Source organism: Protomyctophum bolini (genome assembly GCF_963924005.1).
Source record: "Protomyctophum bolini genome assembly, chromosome: 2".
NCBI lineage: Eukaryota > Metazoa > Chordata > Actinopteri > Myctophiformes > Myctophidae > Protomyctophum > Protomyctophum bolini.
This window is the reverse complement of record NC_137863.1, coordinates 24,214,066-24,234,421: the sequence shown is the minus strand read 5'-3', so window position 1 is coordinate 24,234,421 and position 20,356 is coordinate 24,214,066. Positions and strand designations below refer to the sequence as shown.

At 42.0% G+C, this 20,356-nt stretch overlaps 1 protein-coding gene across 3 annotated transcripts; it reads right to left on the bottom strand.

Annotated features, from left to right (window-relative positions):
• Positions 1–1,164: 1,164 nt before the first annotated feature.
• On the bottom strand, positions 1,165–19,216 carry espl1 (extra spindle pole bodies like 1, separase). Of its 3 annotated transcripts, XM_080791424.1 has the most exons (33): positions 19,086–19,216; positions 18,863–18,952; positions 18,091–18,390; positions 16,886–17,632; positions 16,108–16,209; positions 15,747–15,876; positions 15,451–15,578; positions 15,174–15,364; positions 13,186–13,428; positions 12,691–12,835; positions 12,356–12,515; positions 12,041–12,180; positions 11,406–11,540; positions 11,189–11,305; positions 10,829–10,997; positions 10,570–10,689; positions 10,316–10,472; positions 9,373–9,482; positions 8,178–9,280; positions 7,914–8,060; positions 7,349–7,817; positions 7,101–7,223; positions 6,431–6,650; positions 6,127–6,323; positions 5,433–5,560; positions 5,044–5,166; positions 4,542–4,691; positions 4,249–4,416; positions 3,065–3,169; positions 2,845–2,960; positions 2,467–2,547; positions 1,955–2,119; positions 1,165–1,794 (listed from the first exon to the last, which is right to left on the bottom strand). In XM_080791424.1, the coding sequence occupies exons 2-33, from the start codon at positions 18,947–18,949 to the stop codon at positions 1,593–1,595; spliced, it is 6,678 nt and encodes a 2,225-aa protein (XP_080647550.1). In that variant the 5' UTR covers positions 18,950–18,952; positions 19,086–19,216; the 3' UTR covers positions 1,165–1,592. The 3 variants fall into 3 exon arrangements, with proteins under 3 accessions (XP_080647550.1, XP_080647548.1, XP_080647549.1); XM_080791422.1 differs by having other exon boundaries at positions 7,914–9,280; XM_080791423.1 differs by having other exon boundaries at positions 7,101–7,220; positions 7,914–9,280.
• Positions 19,217–20,356: the final 1,140 nt, after the last annotated feature.

Here is a 20,356-nt window from a genome sequence, read left to right as displayed (position 1 = left end):
ACTCAAGAAAGCTACTACCAACGATCAGGAACATATCGCCCCCCTCTGGGGAGATTGGGAAGTGTTCTTAATCCTTGTCCTTGCTCAAGAATGCACCAGTGCTAGCCCAAGAGAACAAGAGAATCTAAATTTTGGGCTACACCAGTGCCACTGCTGACATACCGGTATATATCTACTAGGGCTAGGCTACTATAACTAGATATTCATTGTAGGGTTAAAAGCGAAAGGGTTAGGTGCGGAAAAAACGTGTCAAGAAATTTGTTTAGATCCACGGTCAGATATCTTGACTTTTCGGGAGATTTTAATATTTTTACAAAGGCAGGTTTCCCAACTTGTGTTTACCATTGACCAATTACTTTTCTGTTGTGACATTCACATTTTTGAATACCGGTACATTTATTATCTAAAGTTTAATATGGTATTCAACTTTTGTAAATATGGTGTGACTCACACAAACCAACCAATTACTGACTATTTCGTCAACAGATACCTAAAATGTCAGACATTGACTAGTGCTCTTTTCACTGACGAAAACTAAATAAAATCTAAGCAGAGTAAAACAAAGACAATTTCGTCAAAAGATACCTAAAATGTCAGAGGGGGATTAGAGGAGATCATTTTAGGCGTGGTTGCACTCGGGTGTTGCAGTGCAGTCTGAAGATCTACAAGCTCACGTGTTGCATTTCAGCATTCAAGTTGCAACAAAGTATAAAAATCAGGCATTAAAACACCATCATGGGATTCATGGCGCACCAAAATATATTTGTAAACTAAATAAACTGTAGATTTAGTAGACTAAAACTAGACCAACACTAAAACAAAGTGTGCGGTCAAAAACACCTGCTCCTGATGTGCAGCTTGGTGCCTTGATGTTTCCTGTCAGTGTGTGAATGTAATGCACAAATTCACAATCTATGCAAAGCTATAAAAAAAATGCACGATTTTATCTATCACCATGATCTGTGATTAAAAAAAAGGGGGGGGGGAAGCAAAGCAGGGAATTGTATGTGCTTGCAAAAATCTAAGAATGTTTCAGTGAAATATGACATTGAAGGGATGTTGAAATCGGCAAAGAAATTCTTTATTCATTTGCAATACATTTTACAGAATACATACCAATAAAATAGAAATGACTTAAAATTGAAAAATAAAATCTGTTTTGGATACAATGCAAATTATGACTTAAATAAAAACTAGCTGTATTGGATACAGCGCAAAAATATAAATTTTAAAGCACAACTTTATTTTTGCCTATAACAAGGTAGGCCTACACAACTTTCAGAAAACTGCAGATTCTAGATAAAAATATGAGATCACGTTTGTTACACCATGGCAGTACACAGCATTATGTTTATTGCAAGTTTTTCAAATTGTGTATGATAACCTTGCCGTCTCATCTGAAACATTAACATTGTCAATAGCTACTCACTTTCAACACCAATTGAAACGCAGGTAAAGTGACCTTGTAGCACAGACGACTGTATCCAATCTTTTTAAAGCACAACTTTAATTAAAATTAATTTAAATTCTCAGGTAAAATGACTTAGATTAGAATCTAGTCATGTTTGAAAGGGGCATAAAATAATCATGTTTCATTTGAGATGGATTGGTAGGCCATAGACCACAGGTGCAGCTCCTGTTAAAGACTTAAGCATTGTGGCCTGACGGGCATCTTCCATATGTTCCAACAGTGGCGATCCAGACCCAGCAGAGAACCAGGGCTCCAGCAAAGCTTTCGAGAAGCGGTTGATATCCTTGTCTGTCACATCCCACAGGTTTCCCAAAAAGAATGGACTGCAAGGGAAAAAGAGAAGTTAAGTAATCATGTACTGTAACTACATTTGGAATGTTTAGTGATGGACAATACGGTCTTTATTTCCTCATCTCCATGTTACACTCTTAACAGTTGTAAGAGAGTTACACTGGATATTTTAGATTGTATAGGTAATCTTACCAGCCTGCTTTAAGGTAATCGAGAACGATGCCCACTGCCTCCATCTCCCCAAGCACTGCGAGAGCACCACTGCTGCATCCAATGAGTAGGGAGGCTGCCCTCATTTCCTCCTTCTGGATACACTGACTAGCCAGATAGCTTGCCCCTGCACCATGCCCCATGAATCTACAGCAACAAACAGTGTAGAAAACAATGCATCACAAAAACATTATGCTGTGATTATTATTATAAGTTTATTTTCTCCATTTTATTTATTTAGTTAGTAGCTCCATTTCTGAACATTTCATAACCGTCAGTACTAGGGGTCTCCCATCTTTGCAGTTCTTTAGTAAAGAAAGCAGGTGGGACGCCAATTTCATCCAGTCAGGAGAGAGAACCCTTTTATCAGTTTAAATGTTTGTGTCCCAATTATGTCTGTTCATTTGTTTTATGCCTACAAATTTAACTTATCTTGTAACCTGTTCTCCCTCTTGATTGGATGAAATTAGTATGCAGTCTATCCTTTCACTCACATGTAGAGATCTTTGGTAGTTATAGCTTCCTGTAGTTGATCAGATTCGGGAGCAACACCAGACAACCCCTGCCAACCCATGCTGGTAAAAAAGGGAAATGAGCGAAAAAACAAAACATAAAGCAATGTTTAAGACAAACCAACAAACATGTTCCCTGCCTATGGGCTGTATTTTGCATGTCTTAAGTACCAGGTCTTATTCCCTAACTTGAGTAAACTAAAGACCTGGAGGCGTGATCAATGCCATTTGGCTATTCTGAGTGGCCAAAGAGCATTGATCACACCTCCAGGTCTTTACTTTACTCAAGTTAGGGAATAAGACCTGGTACTTAAGACACGCAAAATACAGCCCCATGTGTCACATGAGCAGTTCTCTCACCTACAAAACCAGTCTTTGAAGGCCGCCTCTGTGGCAACAAGATCACCTGCGGGATTAAGTAGGTAGAACACCTTCGTAGCATCCACACCATGTGTCGGGACACACCGAAGGGCAGACTAGGCAGGAAGAGAGTTCAACACTGAAATCTACATCTGTTTAAATACAACAAACATCTACAGAATGTAGCATTCTGTGGCTGGGTGAAGGAGTTTAATCTCACCTGATTCCGGACACACTGTCCTAGTACAAACTCTAGAGAAGGCATGCGGGAAACGGAGCATGGCAAGAGACAAGAGATGCTTTCCCATGGTAGCTGTTGAAGGTACTGTATAGGGAAAGGGGTAAAGGTCCATACTAGATGTGTGCATGACCAAAATATTTGTAAGAATTCATTGATAATTCAACTTTTCATCTTCAACCGCCATAGACGAGTAGGAACTAATATTGCATACCGAGTAGGGGTCTTCAACTTTTGATTGTAAGGTCATGATTTGATTTTTAAAACATCCTTTACAGCACGTTTACTTTATCATAATTCATTGTTAGGCTATAGAGTTTATAGAGTCAATATTTGAATATTGAATCTCAATAAGTAACTTTTGTTTGAATAATAAAGTGAGAATCTAGAATATCATCATGACTTAAAATAGACACTATTTGCTCAGACACCATTTGCTCAAATTCTCCATTAATTGACAATTATGGTGATTTAATATTAGTGTAGGACAAAAATAGACAGACATAAAATTCACCATTCATTATGAATGGGAATTTTATGTTTGTGAACATACACTAAAAGCTGGGTATCAGAGGGGCTGGCGCCCCTCAACGATGTAATATTAACTACAGTATATCAACTTTTATACCCCAACAACTGTCATTGAAGTTTTGAATATTCTTTAGGAAGAAGAGTTAAGATTTAAACTTTTAAGTGGTTATGACTGCCTTCCAAAGTTGTGGGCCCTGGGTAGGCAACCTGGCCTGGCAGAGCGCTGCGCTGAGGAGCACACTGTTAAATGCAATCAATTGTACATGGCTCAGCAGCCCTTCAGAAACTCCTGCCTTCACATTCTCATACATCACATTTGCACACAAGTTGTGTTGCCAGCGATCTTGCTTGGAGAACACTGGATTTAAACATTTAATCAGCATTACAGAACCACGTTACAAAGTGCCACCACTGAAAAGGGTTGCATGTTACCCATTGTGCTCGTTATTTCTAGAGCACTGCCGAATGGTTTGGGTCTAAAAGAGAATGGAATTTACTGAAGTAGCAAAAAGGACAATGGCACCGCCCTGGAGATGGGCCAAGAATAAGGTGAATACACTCCGACAGACTATACACATTGTATCGATAATATGGACAATAGTGAATCAGAAGAGTCAGCAGTGAAGAGGACAAACCTTGTCTAGGATAAGAACCACATGGCCCTCAGGTTCATTTCTGAATCTCAGCCGAGACACCGCTGCCTGTAGTAGGTCGGAAACCTCCTCCCCCCTCTGTGGGCACACACCCATGGCAAACATTTCCTGGTCTCCATGGGAGAGCAAGGGTGATGCAGACAGCATGACCTAGAAACACGGGTCAATATTTATGTACAGATTAAGGTGATGGGTGCATTGGGTGGTCATCTTAATGCTCCACTGAGCAGATATCAATGACACAGAATGTACAAGGTGCGTGAAGGCAATCGTACCTTCAACATCTCCTCACTGGCAGTTACTCCTTGTGCACTCAAAGCCTTGTGCATGTTCTTCACCTGGATTGGCAGTTCAGGATCAGATGTAAGGGGTAAAAGGAGACTCCGCCAGCAGCCAAGTAAATCGTTCATGTCCTCCAACAGCCTCTGAGATGAAGGTGTCATAGGAGGGATGGGTGAGGTGTTGGGTTTATGAATGGAGAACAACAAGCAACACCAAAATAACCAAACAAAATGTGTGAAGCCTGACATCTAATGGTAAAAAGCAGTGTACTGGACTGGTCATCATCTGCAATTGGTTGATGTTGATGCCTCTTGATGTCACCCTCTGTACAGTGCAACAGATAGGTGACCTGGACTTGGAGTTAATTTTAGTTACTGTGTAGCAAGAGTACATCAATTGTTGCATTACAGGTGGGTTAATTTACTTGGGCTATAGATTCCATACATCACATTTCATCATTAGTCATTTTAGTGCACTTGTTGCTCTCTCACATACCTTCATGCTAGCATCAAGCTCTCTGCGTTTCTGCCACCATGTGGTCTTATCCAAGGAGCAGCCTTTGCTGGACATTAAAATCTTGATATTATGCACCTCCTGCACAAGCGAACTGATGGGGCGCTACACAAGATGCAGGGAGAGAGGAAAACACCCTGGATCAGAGATGATAACCTGAATACTCGTTGTACAATTACATTGATTAAACCTTATATCAACCCTTTAATTTACAATAAAAACACAGCATTTTACTTGAATTGAATGAAACTAAGCTTATGTCTTTGAGTTATTGATTAGGCCATTATGCAGTTGGTAAAAGATGGCAAGATTGAGAGAATGGCTAAGCCATATGGGGCTCAAACCACAGGAAAGAAAGTGATTTCTTTCACCTGTTGCTGGGAGGTGGGAATGTGAACAGTGATGGGAGAAGATCCCTTCTCAAGACGTGACAACAGGATTGTGTCACCCGTCTCCCCAGGTTTTACGCCTACCACAGACAGCAGACACACAGTCACCCCTGTAGACAATAGAGCATGTCAGGATTCAGGTAGGATTGGACTGCTTTACAATAATGCCCGATTTAAACTTTGCACAAACTAGGGCTGGTCCCAACCATCCTAAGGTGATGTAACTGTTCTATCAAAATTAAAAGGTTCAGGCATTCTTATATTATTTTCAGACCAACGACTCACAAGAATCTGTAAGTTTCTAGCAATCCTGTTTCGTGTAACCCGTGTAGAGAGGATTAGGAAAAGTTTGTGTGCTTGCATGTTGTACAAATCATCAGATACAGTAGGCAGGCTCTAGACCAGATCCGAGCACAGGTCAGTATATGTGACGTCGACACAAGTTTAATATAAAATACGATGTTCAGACTTCGGAGCCTTATAAAACATTATCCAAGGTCGCGCGGAAAACAACAATCGGAGAAACACAAACCATAGATATTTAAAAAAAAGAGATGCCTCATTGGCCACTGCAGTTCGTTGGAGATGTGTGTTGAAGGAGGGGCGGAAGAAGTTACACTGATTTCAGCTATCAAAGCGTGAAACATGAATGGTTGGGTTCTCTTTTCATATTTACCAGAGGGAAGGTCTTCGAGTTGTTGAATGAACTCTTGGCAGTGGTGCTGAGGGAAAGCAAATGGGCCAGCATTCGAGAACGTAAAGATTTTTTCCAACTGAGACAATCTCTGTTCAAGGGGGGGCGTGGTCTGCTCGTTCACACTCAATGATTCCATTTTTTTGACAAGCTGACCGGAGTTCTCCTTCCTCAGTTTCCTTTGGGAATGACACAGAAAAGCAAAGAGGTTATAATAAATGTTATAAATCTGCAGGTTTAGAGTTTAGACATGAACGATCACATGGTCAATGCAAAAAGTGCATACCTGAGGGAGCTGGTAAGATGCCTGGCCATCATATGGCGGCTAGTGACACCCAGTGACTGGGTATGGAGCATAGCCGTGGTTATGGGGTCTTTTTGTCCAAGAGTAAGGGCCAGGAGCCAACAGATTCGGGGGTAGAGGGAAGGAGGTGGGAAGTGCTGAAGAGCCAAGATGGCAGAGCGCAGCAAAGACTGAATAGTTGATATATCCATTGAAATATCGTCTACAAAGAAGAAAGCAATCCAATTAGGAGAAACTAAAAAGCAGCTACAGTAAATGATTACTGGTAGGATAACTACCGGTAGGATAACTATTAAACACTTAAGACCCATGTACTTTGTTCCAGTGTTTCCCCTATATGCATTGTGTGGTGGGCCACACCACAAAAATGACCAACCACCACAGTATGATTTTTTCAAGGCGGTTTTAGCGTTGTCCCTGCGGTGTTATATGTCTTGTTGCATGTTGACCCACATTGACCCTAGTGATTCAACGCATGGAATTCAATGACCCAAACCACACCAAAGGGTCGAGACGGTTTTAGTGTCAACTCCTTGCAACCGTTTGGACCCAAGGAGTTGCATGGTGACCCTGGTGTGGTTAGGGCTTAAGATGCCCATATGATAACAAACCATTAATCCATAACAAAATACCACACTTTGTGAAACCTCACCTAGGCCAGGGTCTGAATAAGAAAAGGAGCCAGCACCAGGCTGAGCTTTTCTGTGTAGTGCAAACGGATGGTCTCTCTCCTTGTCCGGGAGCAGGTCCTTCCGTAGGATCTCAAAACAACCTACTACACAGGGAAAGGTCACTTAAAAGAGCTAACAGCAATGTGAAGAATAGCAAGAGGTGAAGAGTTTCACTACATCCTCTGTGCCTACTTAACCCTGTGAGAAAATCCCACTGTGATATCCTTACTTGCATCAGCCTCAGTCTCAGTCTCAGATGCCATCAGTTGCTCAATGCTAATATCCAGAAGTCCCTCTACAACTTCTTCAATGGCCATCATTTTCTCTGGTTCAGTCTCTGGTCCCATCGCGCCAAGCTGTCTTCTGGTTCTTCCCCTTCTAACAGGAGCTACGTCCTCATCAGGCTGGCTGGTCGTACCTCCAGCCTGCCTCTTGGAGGGGGCTTGTGGCTCTTGAACCTTTTTGTTGGAAGCTCTAGCAGTAGAGGCATGCCCTGTATGAACCTGAGGGTTAGGCTCTACGTCACTTTCATCACTGCTCCACTTAAACTTAGGCTGCCTCTTGGAAGGGGCCCTTTCTGAGCGGGGCTCTGGAACCTTTTTGCAGGAAGCTCTGCCAGTAGTGGCACGGCCTTTGGCGACCTCAGGTGCTTCTGGCTGAGTGTTTGCATCAGAGTCGCTTTCATCACTGAACTCCACCTGCATTGCGAGAAACATCGGGAGGAAAATCAAAACTCTCATTGGGTTATGTTTAACAAATTAAAAATATAATCAGCTGAATGATAAATACTCTACCCGGAAACGAGATTTCTTTGTCCGTCTGGGAGCAGCAGGTACATGTTGAGCCTTGTCCTGAACTGGTGATGACTCTTCACATGAGAACAGTGGTTTAAGTTTGGCCTTGGTGGCCCTCTTCCGTGCTGAGGCAGGGGCTTTCACTTTCTGGGCAGGGGTACAGGTGTTTAAAGTGGGCACCTCTAGGTGAAAGTCAAAACTAGCCAAATCCTCAGCGGAAAACTTGGATGGTTGTACCATCATTGGCGTTTTGGGGATCACCACCTTTCCACTGGATGAGGCACCAGCCAGTTCAATCTTCGGAACCAGCTTCTTTGCTTTGCTGGTCTTGGCAGGTATAGCTGGGTCTTTGAAAGAAACCGGATCTTTCTCAGGAACTGGCGACAACTCTTCATACACAAAGAACTCTGGTTTAGGTTTTGCCTTTGTGGTAGTCTTCCGTGCAGAGGCAGGGACTTTCACTTTCTGGGCAGGGGTACAGGTGGTTAAAGTGGGCACCTCTAGGTGAAAGTCAAAACTAGTCAAATCCTCAGCGGAAAACTTGGATGGTTGTACCATCATTGGCGTTTTGGATTCTTTTACAGGAACGATTGGGTGTTTGGTCTTCTTCTGTGATTGTGGGGGACGCAATGTTTTGGGTTTAAATTTCAACGTAGGTGGATTCCAGGTCCACGCTTTAGAGAAGACCTCTTCTGGGGTACAGTCCATTTTGGCAGCAAGGGCAAGCAACGCTGCTATGGCTTTGGTCGCCATTAGGCCCGTTTTAAAGGGCTTCAAATCAGGAGAGGGCTTGGAGGACACGAATGCCAGTCCAGCCTCCAGGACTTTCCAAATATTGCGGACCTTGTCTTGCTTGGATTCAAGCTCAGACAGGGCCATGTGGAGGTAAGTTCGGCCTACGACATCATGCATCAAAGAGGGCACAAGAGAGCCACTGGTAGGGCCACAAAGAGTGACAAGTTTAGCCCCAAGTCTGGCAGTAACACGGTTGCACCGGGCTAGAGTGGCCTGATGGAATCTATGGCTAAGTCGGACCGGAAAGAAGTCCTGCTGGAGACACAGCTGAGCCTCAGCTACTGCCCAAAGAGCGGACACCCGCCCCAGACTAGGCTCAGAGCAACAGGGGCACAGGCAGTCAGTCTCATGGGCGAAGGATGACAGCAAACGGCGAGCCTGGGCTTTGAAAGGTGGGGAGCTTCCCTGGTCCACCATCTCTATAGATTGCTTAGAGGGCCACCTGATTTTCAGTAATTCAGCAACTTCATCTCTAAAACTCGATATGGGAGACTGCGATTGTGACTTCTGTGTAGGGTAGCCTTTTCTTGGCTTGATTTTCACGTTTGCCTTCTGCTCCAGACAAGAAAAATCTAGAAGGAAAATAAATATATTAAATTGTATGAATTGCAGTAGAGCGATGAAAATGTAAGTTCAATATGAACTGGCAGCGTAGTCTGCTGACCTGTGCCAGCTTCTAGCAGGTCCCTGACTCGGTCCAAATCACAGCCACTTTCTTCTTTCTTCCCCCTCCGCAGTTCCAGCTCTGCCTTCATCACCAGCAGCTCAGCACATCTAGAGACGCATAATGGATAGATTTTTTATATAAATATCACCCCAGCATTGGGCAACCCAACACCCGAGTGGTTAGGACATGAGTCAATAGACAGACATCCATGGCCAGCATACTGTATAACCCATTGATGGTGTAGCACCAGCGGTCACAGGTTATTTGTCAGGCATTAAAGTCATAATACGCACTAATTACATCAAGACTTTCAGCGATGCCTCTGGCAACATCCCGGTCGCGACCCATCGCTCAAAAATTCATGATGCAGCATCCTAGAGCCCAATGATTTTTTTTAAACACAGTAATAAGCTGTCAGAAACTGGATTTAGAGTCGGGCTCAGACACTGACAAATACAAATTCTATTTAATAACGTTTAGAAAAGTTCTTAAAACATTGGGCGTCATTCACCAAGCTTGGATCTGCACATAATTTGTACTTGTGCAGATATCCTTTCCCACGTATAGTTTTTTTGTCCATTTTGGCAGACATGCACTCAAACCCACATCACAGACTAGAGACATAATGCCTCTAACCTTGTGTATCCGTTATTACAATGTTGTATTCTTCATGAATAATCATTCTAGTACAATAGCCCCAAACCTAAAATATTTATGCACCCAACATTTGTCATCACATAAAAAGCAGATCTATTTAAAAACTTAGATCTATAAAACAGCAGATCACAGCACATCACGCTATGCTGTGAGTTTGTAAGCTACATCTGCTATTTTTGGAGAAAAAAAATGTAAGTGTTTGAAAAACTTAGTTACTTTTAACTGAAATATTTTCTTTCCTACAATCTCATGTACTTAATTAAGCAAACTATCATGTACTTACTTGCTTAGTGCCTGCAGCTTGGTGGCCAATCCAAGGGCTTGCTGACACTGTTGCATGGCATAATTGGCATCTCCACTAGTGCCTATAATATCTACCACCTTCAAAGAACAGTCTAGCAGCTCTGAAAGTACTTGCCACTTCAGCAACAGGTTGTCACCTGCTCAGAAGAAAGGAAACACATCGGAACAAGTAGTTTAGGTGTAATGGCAGTTTTCCAAAGCATTGTAAATAGTGCCAGTGTAAAGAAACCTTGCCTTGATTGATGAATTGTACAGTTGGTTTGCCAAACAGGAGATCGTTCCCCACAATAGTGCACAGGAGGCTGTGGAGTAGCCTCAGACTTTCAGAGAATGCAGTCTCTGCATTACTTGAACCTGGAATATATGCAATATATATGCAACAGTCCTCAATGCACATGACTAATTTGACATTAGTTATATCTAGAATCCTCAGCTATGAATTCAGACATGAACAAATAAGTACAAGAAAATGTGAGCAAGTGATAGTACAAACCATGCTGGGCGATGCGTTGGCGTAGTTCCTGTGGCAGGTCAGCAGTGTCCAAAGTGAGGTAAGAACCACATGTCTGGAGTGCCTGGGCTTTCAGCAGGTACCAAATCCTGGATTGCTTCTGCATTGACTCTTTAAGCACCTCACACAAATAATTCACCCCAGGCTCCACCTGAAATGTGGTCAATGAAGGGACATATCACAAAAATCTGCTAAAGCCAAACTAAAATCCCAATATGTGCAAAAGTCATCATGAGAAAGGATTGATGAATCAGGTAGTATTGCCTAGGTCGCCAATTGTGAGCACAATAGATCTCCTGGTCTGTGACATAGCAAAAATTGAGCTTTCAACAGTAGACCTACATGGCCTGTGGCATAGCAACAACGAGCCTTCAACAGAACCACCAGCATAAAGAGAGGAGAAGGCCCATCAGACGTGGTGTGTGACGCTAGAATGGATTCCGCTTGCTTCAGCTGAGCCTGCAACAAGAGACACTTTTACATTCCAAAAAACTACAAATTGTATTATTTACTGCATGGGATGTGAATGATACAAGATAGCCATTGAGAATTCCATTACCTGAGCCATTTTAGGGACACCCAATTCCAGAAGAAGCATGGCTGATTGGCAGAGGTAACTGGCACTTTTTGGGTCATCAGGCAAGTGATGAGATAAACCAAAAGCCAGCTGGGAGGCTTTTAAAGCTTTCAGGGGCTAAGCAGGACAAAAGTACAGTCATTTGATATGCTAAGACAAATAAATACATACCTTCCGAGTAGTCTACCAAACGGCAGGATTATTTTTCCCCCAGGACATTGCTTCACACATTGGGGTGGGGAGTAATATATTCAGCTCAGTGTAAAAATATTACATTTCTTGTTTAACCGAATGAGTTGTTCCCAGATTGTGTAATGTAGCCATTATTGGATGGTTGAAACCTTTAAATATGCATTTTCTTGCTGGCATGATGCCTGCTTTGACTGTGTACGATATACACAAATACAAAAATTGTAAGCCTCGGTACAATAATCTTACATCTGGCAAAACAGATGGTTACTTGCATAACCCAATGATTTGAGTATTACAGGCAAGATGTCTCGCTTATGGGAGAGAGTCACAACAACTTTGTGTGCAATCCTCTACCAGGTAAAAATGGACAGCAAAAATCATACTACAAGACAATGTCCGAAATTATATTGAAGTTGTTTTGTCACCTTTCCCATGAGTTTAAACAAGGCAGTAGTGAGAAGAAGAGAGCTGCAGGTCTGTCTTAGGTTCCTAACAGAGGGAAGGTGTTTTTTCTGCAGAATAGAGGACCACTTATCAAGGGCCCTCTCCAGAAACTGACACAACTCTGAGAACACAAAAAGCACAGAAATAACCATGTTAAAGTGTTTAAGCAGATCACATTGAATATATTGGTATCACAATGCCTGCCTGATGAGAAAATGCAAATAACATGGAAGTTATCCATTACTGAATTTGATATCAGTTCTAATCTGGTCTACATGTGAAAGAAGATGCCATACTGCTCTGTGACTCCAGGTTGAAGTGCAGGCCCTCCTGAATCAGGGTACCATCCTGTTGCTTCTGCCTGTCTTCATAGTCAAGGTCATTGACCGGTATCGATTTCATTACACTGTCTGTCTCCTGACACAAGTCCTTCAGTCTTTTCCCCTTCTCGATAGCCTTGCCAAGCAGAAATTACATTGGCGCAGTTATCATTTTAAAAGGACATAAGAGTCCTGGTCAATGATTTAGTTAAACCTACATAGAAGTACTTCTATCCGATTTATCGATTCAGATAAACAAATACATTTTACTTCAACTGTACTGGGAAGCAGGAATGGAGTACAATACACACCTTTTGTAGGTTGTTCTCTAGAGTGCAGATGTAGATCCAGAGAGAAGCATGGGCCTCATCATCTTTAAGCTTATGAGCATTCTCTGCCGTCTCCACTTCTTCTCCTAGTAGCCGCAAAGCTTCATGAGCGAAATCATCTGCTGAGCTGTACAGTGAAAGATACAAATTATACCAATGGCAAATCGATGGCGAGCTGTCAACATTGTGAAAGACAAAATATGGTAAACCAGGTATAGCTGAACAGATTCCTTAAGCAATTCAAAACATTTGACGGTTTGTTTTGAAAGATATTCATGGCGTCACAGTTCTGTGGAGTGTTGCCATAGAGTAGTGCATAGACAGTGTATTATAAATTGACTGATAAATTCCACCCATTAATCTTTTGCGCTTGGTAGACAGACATACTATACTGATGCTTAATAGGATACTGTACTGATGCTTAATAGAATAAGTTAAAGAATCGTTTCAGTCAAAGATGTGAATCAAAGCGTGTACCAGTCTGTCTGTTCACTAAAATCCTGGAAACACACAACTTGGGCCATTTCACACAGGTAGACAGCACGCAAGTGTGTGCGGGGGCTCTCCTCATGGCAGATGTCCAGTAGGTCACAAAGAGTGTTGTAGCGTTGCTGCGTAGTGTCCCCACTCATCTCTTTATACACACAGAGCTCCTCCTCCAAAAGACAAAGCATTACTTCCTCATCTGGAATGTCCGCACCGAAACCATCACGTAGAGTCCTAGGGAAATCAACCATAGGGGTTCACAAAATAAATAGTAATAACAGTAGTAGTAATAATTCCATCACAATTTTGGCTCACACAAATTAAACTTAATCAAGTTCAGATTCAGAAACTACAGCAGATTAAAAACAAGGCAAATGTTCCATTTGTACACTCAGTTATAGTCCTTAAAATTCATAAAGTTTGAGAACCACTGAAAATACATTTTCAGGTGGGTTGCATATTTTCAACTAATCAGGAGGAGAGTACCAATCCCATTTATTAGCTCAATTTATATATATATTAAAGTTCCAATTTTGTCTGCTCATCGTCTCCACTAGAGATGCTCCGATAATCGGCCAGTGATTGTTGATCGGCCAATATTCACTCTGATCGGTAATCGGCATTTACCCTACCTGTGATCGGCAATTTACCTTATCTGGAGAAACTGATCTTTTACACCATTTCAGTGGTATAAATGTCAATCAGATATATAGTACCAGTAAGACGCGCAAACGCGGGAAGCGAACGCAGCCGAGACCCTGCAGATCATGTCTGTCTGTGTGTGTGTGTCTGTCCCGCTGTTACTGTATATGTGGACCTGGCCCCTTTTGTGCCCATATATGGAGCTGAGTGATTGCTGATGCAACACACTCCATATTTGGATAGCGGGACAGACACACGGACAGATTTTTTTTAATCTGCAACATTTCACAAGATCAGTATCGGTCAATCATGAGAAAAACAAACTGTGATCGGTCTCAAAAAACCTGATCGGCGCATCTCTAGTCTCCACCAGGCCGAAGGCATGGAGAGAGAGAGTATATGATTTGCACTCCGTCTAACTCTACCACTTTTTCTAGTTTATTTGTGTCATCGCTTGCAATTTAGCTCGTTACTTGCGCAAGCAGAGCACACAAGTAATAGTTTTCGTCCAGTGCTTTGATGCGTATGTCGCCTTTTGATGTGTATGTGCCGTGCCAGCGTATGACGTATTGACTACTTGTGCTTGATATGGCAGTGGTGTCAGATTACATACATGTATACATAGGGGCATTACCTTTAATCCTCCCGACACTAAAACATATTGTCATTACGTAAACATCAAAAACCAATTACAACCTGGTATTGGGTCCTTTAATCCACATCTTTATTACGTCATCGAGAGCTAGTTATACCCTGATGTCATATGCTGCTACAATGTCTCGATAAATTCAGGTGTCATACTAGCTATATTGGTAGCTATATTAGCCTAATATTGCTGTTAAATAGTCTATAAAACCAACACATCTCACTTGAATGTTGATAAACCCGGAATCTACGCTGCAGCGCAAACATTTGGAACACGTGCGTTCTCGCTCTGTGTGAGAGACATGCAGAGACTTATTTAATGAAAATCAAGATTTTAGCACCCCATCTCCTGTCTCGCTCCATTTCACCTTGTGTATTCCTGTGTGTGCGTGCGCGAGTAGAGAAAGAGACCAGTCGATCTCATGCATGTATCACGTGATCCTGCACGTACGCGAGACGTCAAAATTGGAATAAAAATAAAATGTAGCCTAGTATATGCATCAGGTCTGGAACGCATCTTGGTACTCTTGCAGTGTGTAATCAATCGTTTAGTGTGAAAACCACAAATATATGAGAGGCAGATAAAAACAAACAACAACTTAAAACTCGTACAATCTGACCTACCTTTATGAAGGAATTTTCAAAATAGTGGAAAATATCCGATCTACAAGCCTAAAAGGTGGTGTTCCTACCTAAGCTTGATGTCCTCATCACCACACGCTGCACCTGCCTTTGTTTTTGCCCACAAAGACACCGGTTCCACCATGTGAGTTTTGAGGTTTTGTCCCAGGGCCTTCAGCCACGAGATGACCAAATCCAGGGCTTGATGCGGCCTCCCGGCCCGTCGAAAAGTCTCTACACCCAGGCTGAAAACTTTGTTGAACTATTAAAGGAATAACCAAATTTAGGTTAAAATGTAGGTTAAAAAACATGGTACTTTGGAAAAAAATACTTGGTTATGTTGCTCACCAAATTTAGAGAGATGGAGGAATTGCTATTCCTACAGAGCTCCTGGCAGATGATCTCAATTAGAGGGAAGGCTTGGTCATAGTGTGATTTGTTGTACAATCCACACACAAAGTTGTAAATAGTAGTCACTATATAGAATAGAGAATACGTGAAAATAGAATTACAAAAAAAGCATAGTTTGCCATTGTATTGGCCTAAATTCATATTTTTTTTGCAAAACGCAGGTCAGAAGACGTTTACAAATAGAGATTAAAGCTAAGCTCAGTGTAACGTAAGAAGAGACCACATTAAATTACCTGCTTGCGCTTTATTCAACACATGTCCAGTCGATAGTACACTGTCCAGCTTGTGTAGTTCACTAATGATCTGTCCAGCAGTGGCCTGACAATACAGCACTACTCCATTCAGCATCACCATGTTCTCCAGCTACAAACAAGCAAAATCACCAAGAGCCTTCTAAATACAGGCCTGCCCTTAACCCTCAAGTACTTAAAAACACAGATAGATCAGTGACTCACTCCAGTCGACAGCTAAATCAAACTCAACGGGAGCCGTAGAATTTGTATTGGTCAAAGACCCAAGTCTCTGACTTACCATTCAATACCTTTGGCAGAAAACGTAACCATATATGGCACATCTGAAACCAGCTTTACGTACCTGCGAGGTCCGCAGACTTTCACGAGCAAAGTCTACGCTTTTGTTCATGCTGAGGAACAAGGACTGTACAAGTTGGCTGCCCTCATTCTGGGATGCAGAATTCTGTTAAGTGTTGAACATATACCACACATTAGAAATTAAAAATGTCCTCGTTAAATGATATATTGGTCAATGAGGATACACAGCAGTGGTTCCCAAACGTTTTAGCTCAAGACCCAAAACATAAACACAATGTGTAGCACTGCATTGTGAGCTTGTAGATCAACTATTTCACTACTTAAAAATGTGTTTTACAATTTATGGAATTTCTTAAATTTATTTATTTATTCTTCATGAAAATACTGAAGAAAAGAAAATCAAACAAATTTTTAATGCATGAAAGAGTTCTTTTTTGGGAAGGTTTTGAAAATATTGTGCAATTAAAAACCATGTATGAAACAAAAAAGAAAAAACACAGTGTGAAGTGAGGGACACTCTTATTATCGTACATCATGAAGTAAAGTCTCCATTCATTGGCAATGGGAGTTTAATCTTTGTGTAGGACAAAAATAGCCAATGTGTTCATCCACATATGACGGAAATTCTCCAGTCATTGTTAATGGGAATAATGTAATGTTTGTGCAAGACGAAAATCTACACCAATAGCTGAATATAGGAGGGTCTAGCAGCCCTCAAAAACAGGACCAATAAAAATGTGTCCATGACCCACAAGTGGGTCCCAAGTTCTCCAACCCAGTGTTTGGGAACCAGTGGGCTACATTATAGATGCTGCACTCACCGTCTGTAGTCTTCTCAGTATTCGTTGTTGATGCTCCTCCAAAAAAGAAAACCAGGCAAGGAGGTCGGGTCCATTTAGCACACCAAGCTGTCCAGCTCTGACAGCCCATTCCACAAGACCGCTTGCTTCTAGGACTACATGGGATTCCCGGTCTCCCAAATCAAATGGAATATGCCTCAGAGCTCGGGCACACTTCGTAAAACCCTGTCCAATCTCCTCTCCAGAGCTCTTTGAACAGTACATTTTTACCGCCCATTTGCCAAGCCCCACAATTGCACTGTGAAGGTCACCGCCATTTTGCATGACGTCGTACTCTACTTCATCCAACAACACCAAAGCCAGAGCCCAGTGGCCTTCTTTACAAAGAAACTTTGCTGTGACCAGCACTACTTCAGAAAGGGACAGTAAACTGTTATGCATATAAGTGTGCCCTTCCCTACTTTCACATGCAGCCATACAGCCGTGGAAGAGATGGCGTACTTCCTGCAGTAGAAAGGAAGCATCATTCTTGGAAAGCACTCTACAACCTTTTTGAAACTCAATGAAAGCTTGCTCTGTGTAGGCAGGAACTTTGGAGCAGGGGAGAGGTGATGTGCTCTCCCTACTCAACAGCAAGAGAAAGCTCAGTGCTTGCATCTTGTAGTGGAGTTTGTCTCTGGGTTTCAGGGATGTTTCATCTTGGGCAGCAGACATGCCACTCCAAAGGACTCCGAAGCAGCTCTGCACAAAAGCACAGTAGTCTTCAGTCTGGAAAACATGAGGAAAAACGGAAGAAAATTAATTCAGTGTAATAAACATACTCACTGTATATAAACTAACCTCGTCCACCAGGCTTTCCACCACCTCGGAGGAAAGCCTGGTCTCGGTTTCATTTCGGTATATGATCCGCTTGGGAGCAGATGATATTGTTACGTCATGTTGTAGTATTGTTTTGTAGTCGACAGGCAGGAACAACAAACACGAACTTCCTTTTCCCTCAAACCAGAAGAATAACAATAAAAACTCTCGTAGACTGCAGCTTTTATTGAGAAAAATCGATTTGAGGGAAAAAGAAGTTCGGGTTTGTTGTTCCTGCCTGTAGACTACAAAACAATACTACAACATGTAACAATATCATCCGCTCCCGCCCGGATCATATACCCAAATGGTGCCCAGGCTAATATAAACTGACAATTTTAAATTATATTGCCTGCCAAGTTACATACCTGCTGTACGAGTCTACTATATAGCCAAAGTCCTAGGCGACTAGATAAACGGTGAAATCCCAGACTGCCGAGCCTCTTGAAGATGTGGTAGATGATCTTCTCCATATAGAGTGGGGTCTGTGTATGCTGCTCCGCATACACACTGTAGCCCTCAAGGGCAAGCTCCACAACTTTCATCAGAAGATCAATATGTTCCATGTCAGGGTATCCTACACCAAGGCGGTTGCAACAGGCCCTGATGACCCTGTCATACAACGTGCAGCAACGGTCTTCAAACAACGGTCTGCTCTTCACATAATCCTGCGAAACACACAAAGCTAGTTTTAGATTTTCTTTCAATGCGGACAAAGAATACAATTTCCCATGTACCAGCCATGTTTACCCTCATGGAATCTTCCTTGTAATTCATTTAAATTAAAAAACCCAGGGAATGCAACATTGCAGTGGTTCTCAGTGGTCCAGGGACCACCAGTGGTCCTTGAGGTGGCTCCAGGTGGTCCCGAGCAAAGTGATGGAGTTGGTAACCAAATTATCCCTTATAGATCTTTAACTCTTGAGTGTAAAATGAAACCCTCAGGAGTGAAAATAGCTCTCTACAAAGTTAAACAACTGCGTTAACATACAATCATAAGTCATAGAAGAATTGTTTTTGATCAACGTCATCTGCCCATTTTAAGCGCACACACACACACGGTAAACTAACGTCAGAGTAAACGTTAGCACAGCAGCAGATATGGCAAGTTGGCAACATAAACGGCGTGATAAGGCTTACCCCCAGTTCTTTCACTAAAAGACCCGTGTCTTCCAGGGAAGCCGTCCGTTGGAAGAAGTCGTCGATCTTCAAACATTTCATTGTCATTATCTGCAACAACAAAAAAAACAGTACAATCAAAACTGTACTGAACGCTCAACAGAAGCAGCCGTTAGCATTATTCACTTCCGAGCGTTTACAAGTTGAAATGTAAGCCTTAAATGTAGATAGCGTAAAAACTCACCGTATGTTGTCGAATGTCGTTACGACAGACGGCTATTTAGATCGCAGAATAATTAACAACTACTCAGTTATACGTTGTCCTGATATCTTTTTATCTTTTAGCGTTGTGGATATTAAGGATAAAACGGCAAAGTGATCGGGATCGGGAGGGCTGGCTCCTGGCTGGCTTCCGCGCTCAGGTTTTAAACGCTAACCAATCCGTGACGTTTGCAGTACTTCCGGATGAGATGTAGATTTATGGGGTTTGTAGTTCTCCTCTCTAGTGGTGGAGTCACTCTCCGAGGTGGTAACCTCGCTCTTGGGTGGACTGGACTGGATGAAGTACTTATTTTATTTTTTACTTTGGCCTCACTCTAGTGGTGGACTAAATAAAAACGTCTGGGTTTCCGAGGCTAGTGGTGGACTGGATGAAGTACTTATTTTATTTGTTCTTGTGTAAAAGTAGCAATGCCACAAGATCAGAATGCTGTTACAAGTAAAATTATTGTATTCAAAACTATCTACGGTATGTCAAATAGGCCTATTCGAATTGAGGAAATAATAGGGCTTATATTTGATTAATGTATGTTTTTAAATAATAATCAAAATCTATAAAGTAAGCGAAAGGTTTTAAATAATAAAAACATGGCTGGTACATGGGAAATTGTATTCTTTGTCCGCATAATTGCAGTGGTGAAGACTAAAAAAATACTTTTTAAATACCTCAAAGTTGTACTTGAGTAAATGTATTACCTCTAACGCAATAATAAAAATCACACCCGTGTGAAGTGAGGGGCACTCTTATCACCATAAATCATCTCATTCTGGCCAATCACAATGTGTTTACACATATGGACATAAGGAACATAATCCCACACCTTCTGCCATTCCTGCCTCTTGGCAGATAAAATAAAGAAGGGGAAGTCATATAGCAAGGTCAAAGATCTGGAAAATTACATTATTATTATTATTATTATTATTAAGTAATCAAGCTACAAACAAGCTACTGAACAGTGGCTCAGAACTTAGAAGGCAGCGTAACATAGCCATTTTGGAATCGGAAGGTTCCAGGTTATTAGTTCCTGACAAAGAACCCTAACTGCTCATAACAACTGATAACGTGAGACAGTTGGTGCCTTGCATGGTTACCTCTGCCGTCAAGCCCGTCATGTGTTTGTGTATGTGTGTGTGTGTGTGTGTGTGTGTGTGTGTGTGTGTGTGTGTGTGTGTGTGTGTGTGTGTGTGTGTGTGTGTGTGTGTGTGTGAGAGACAGGCAACTGGCAAGGCAAGTAT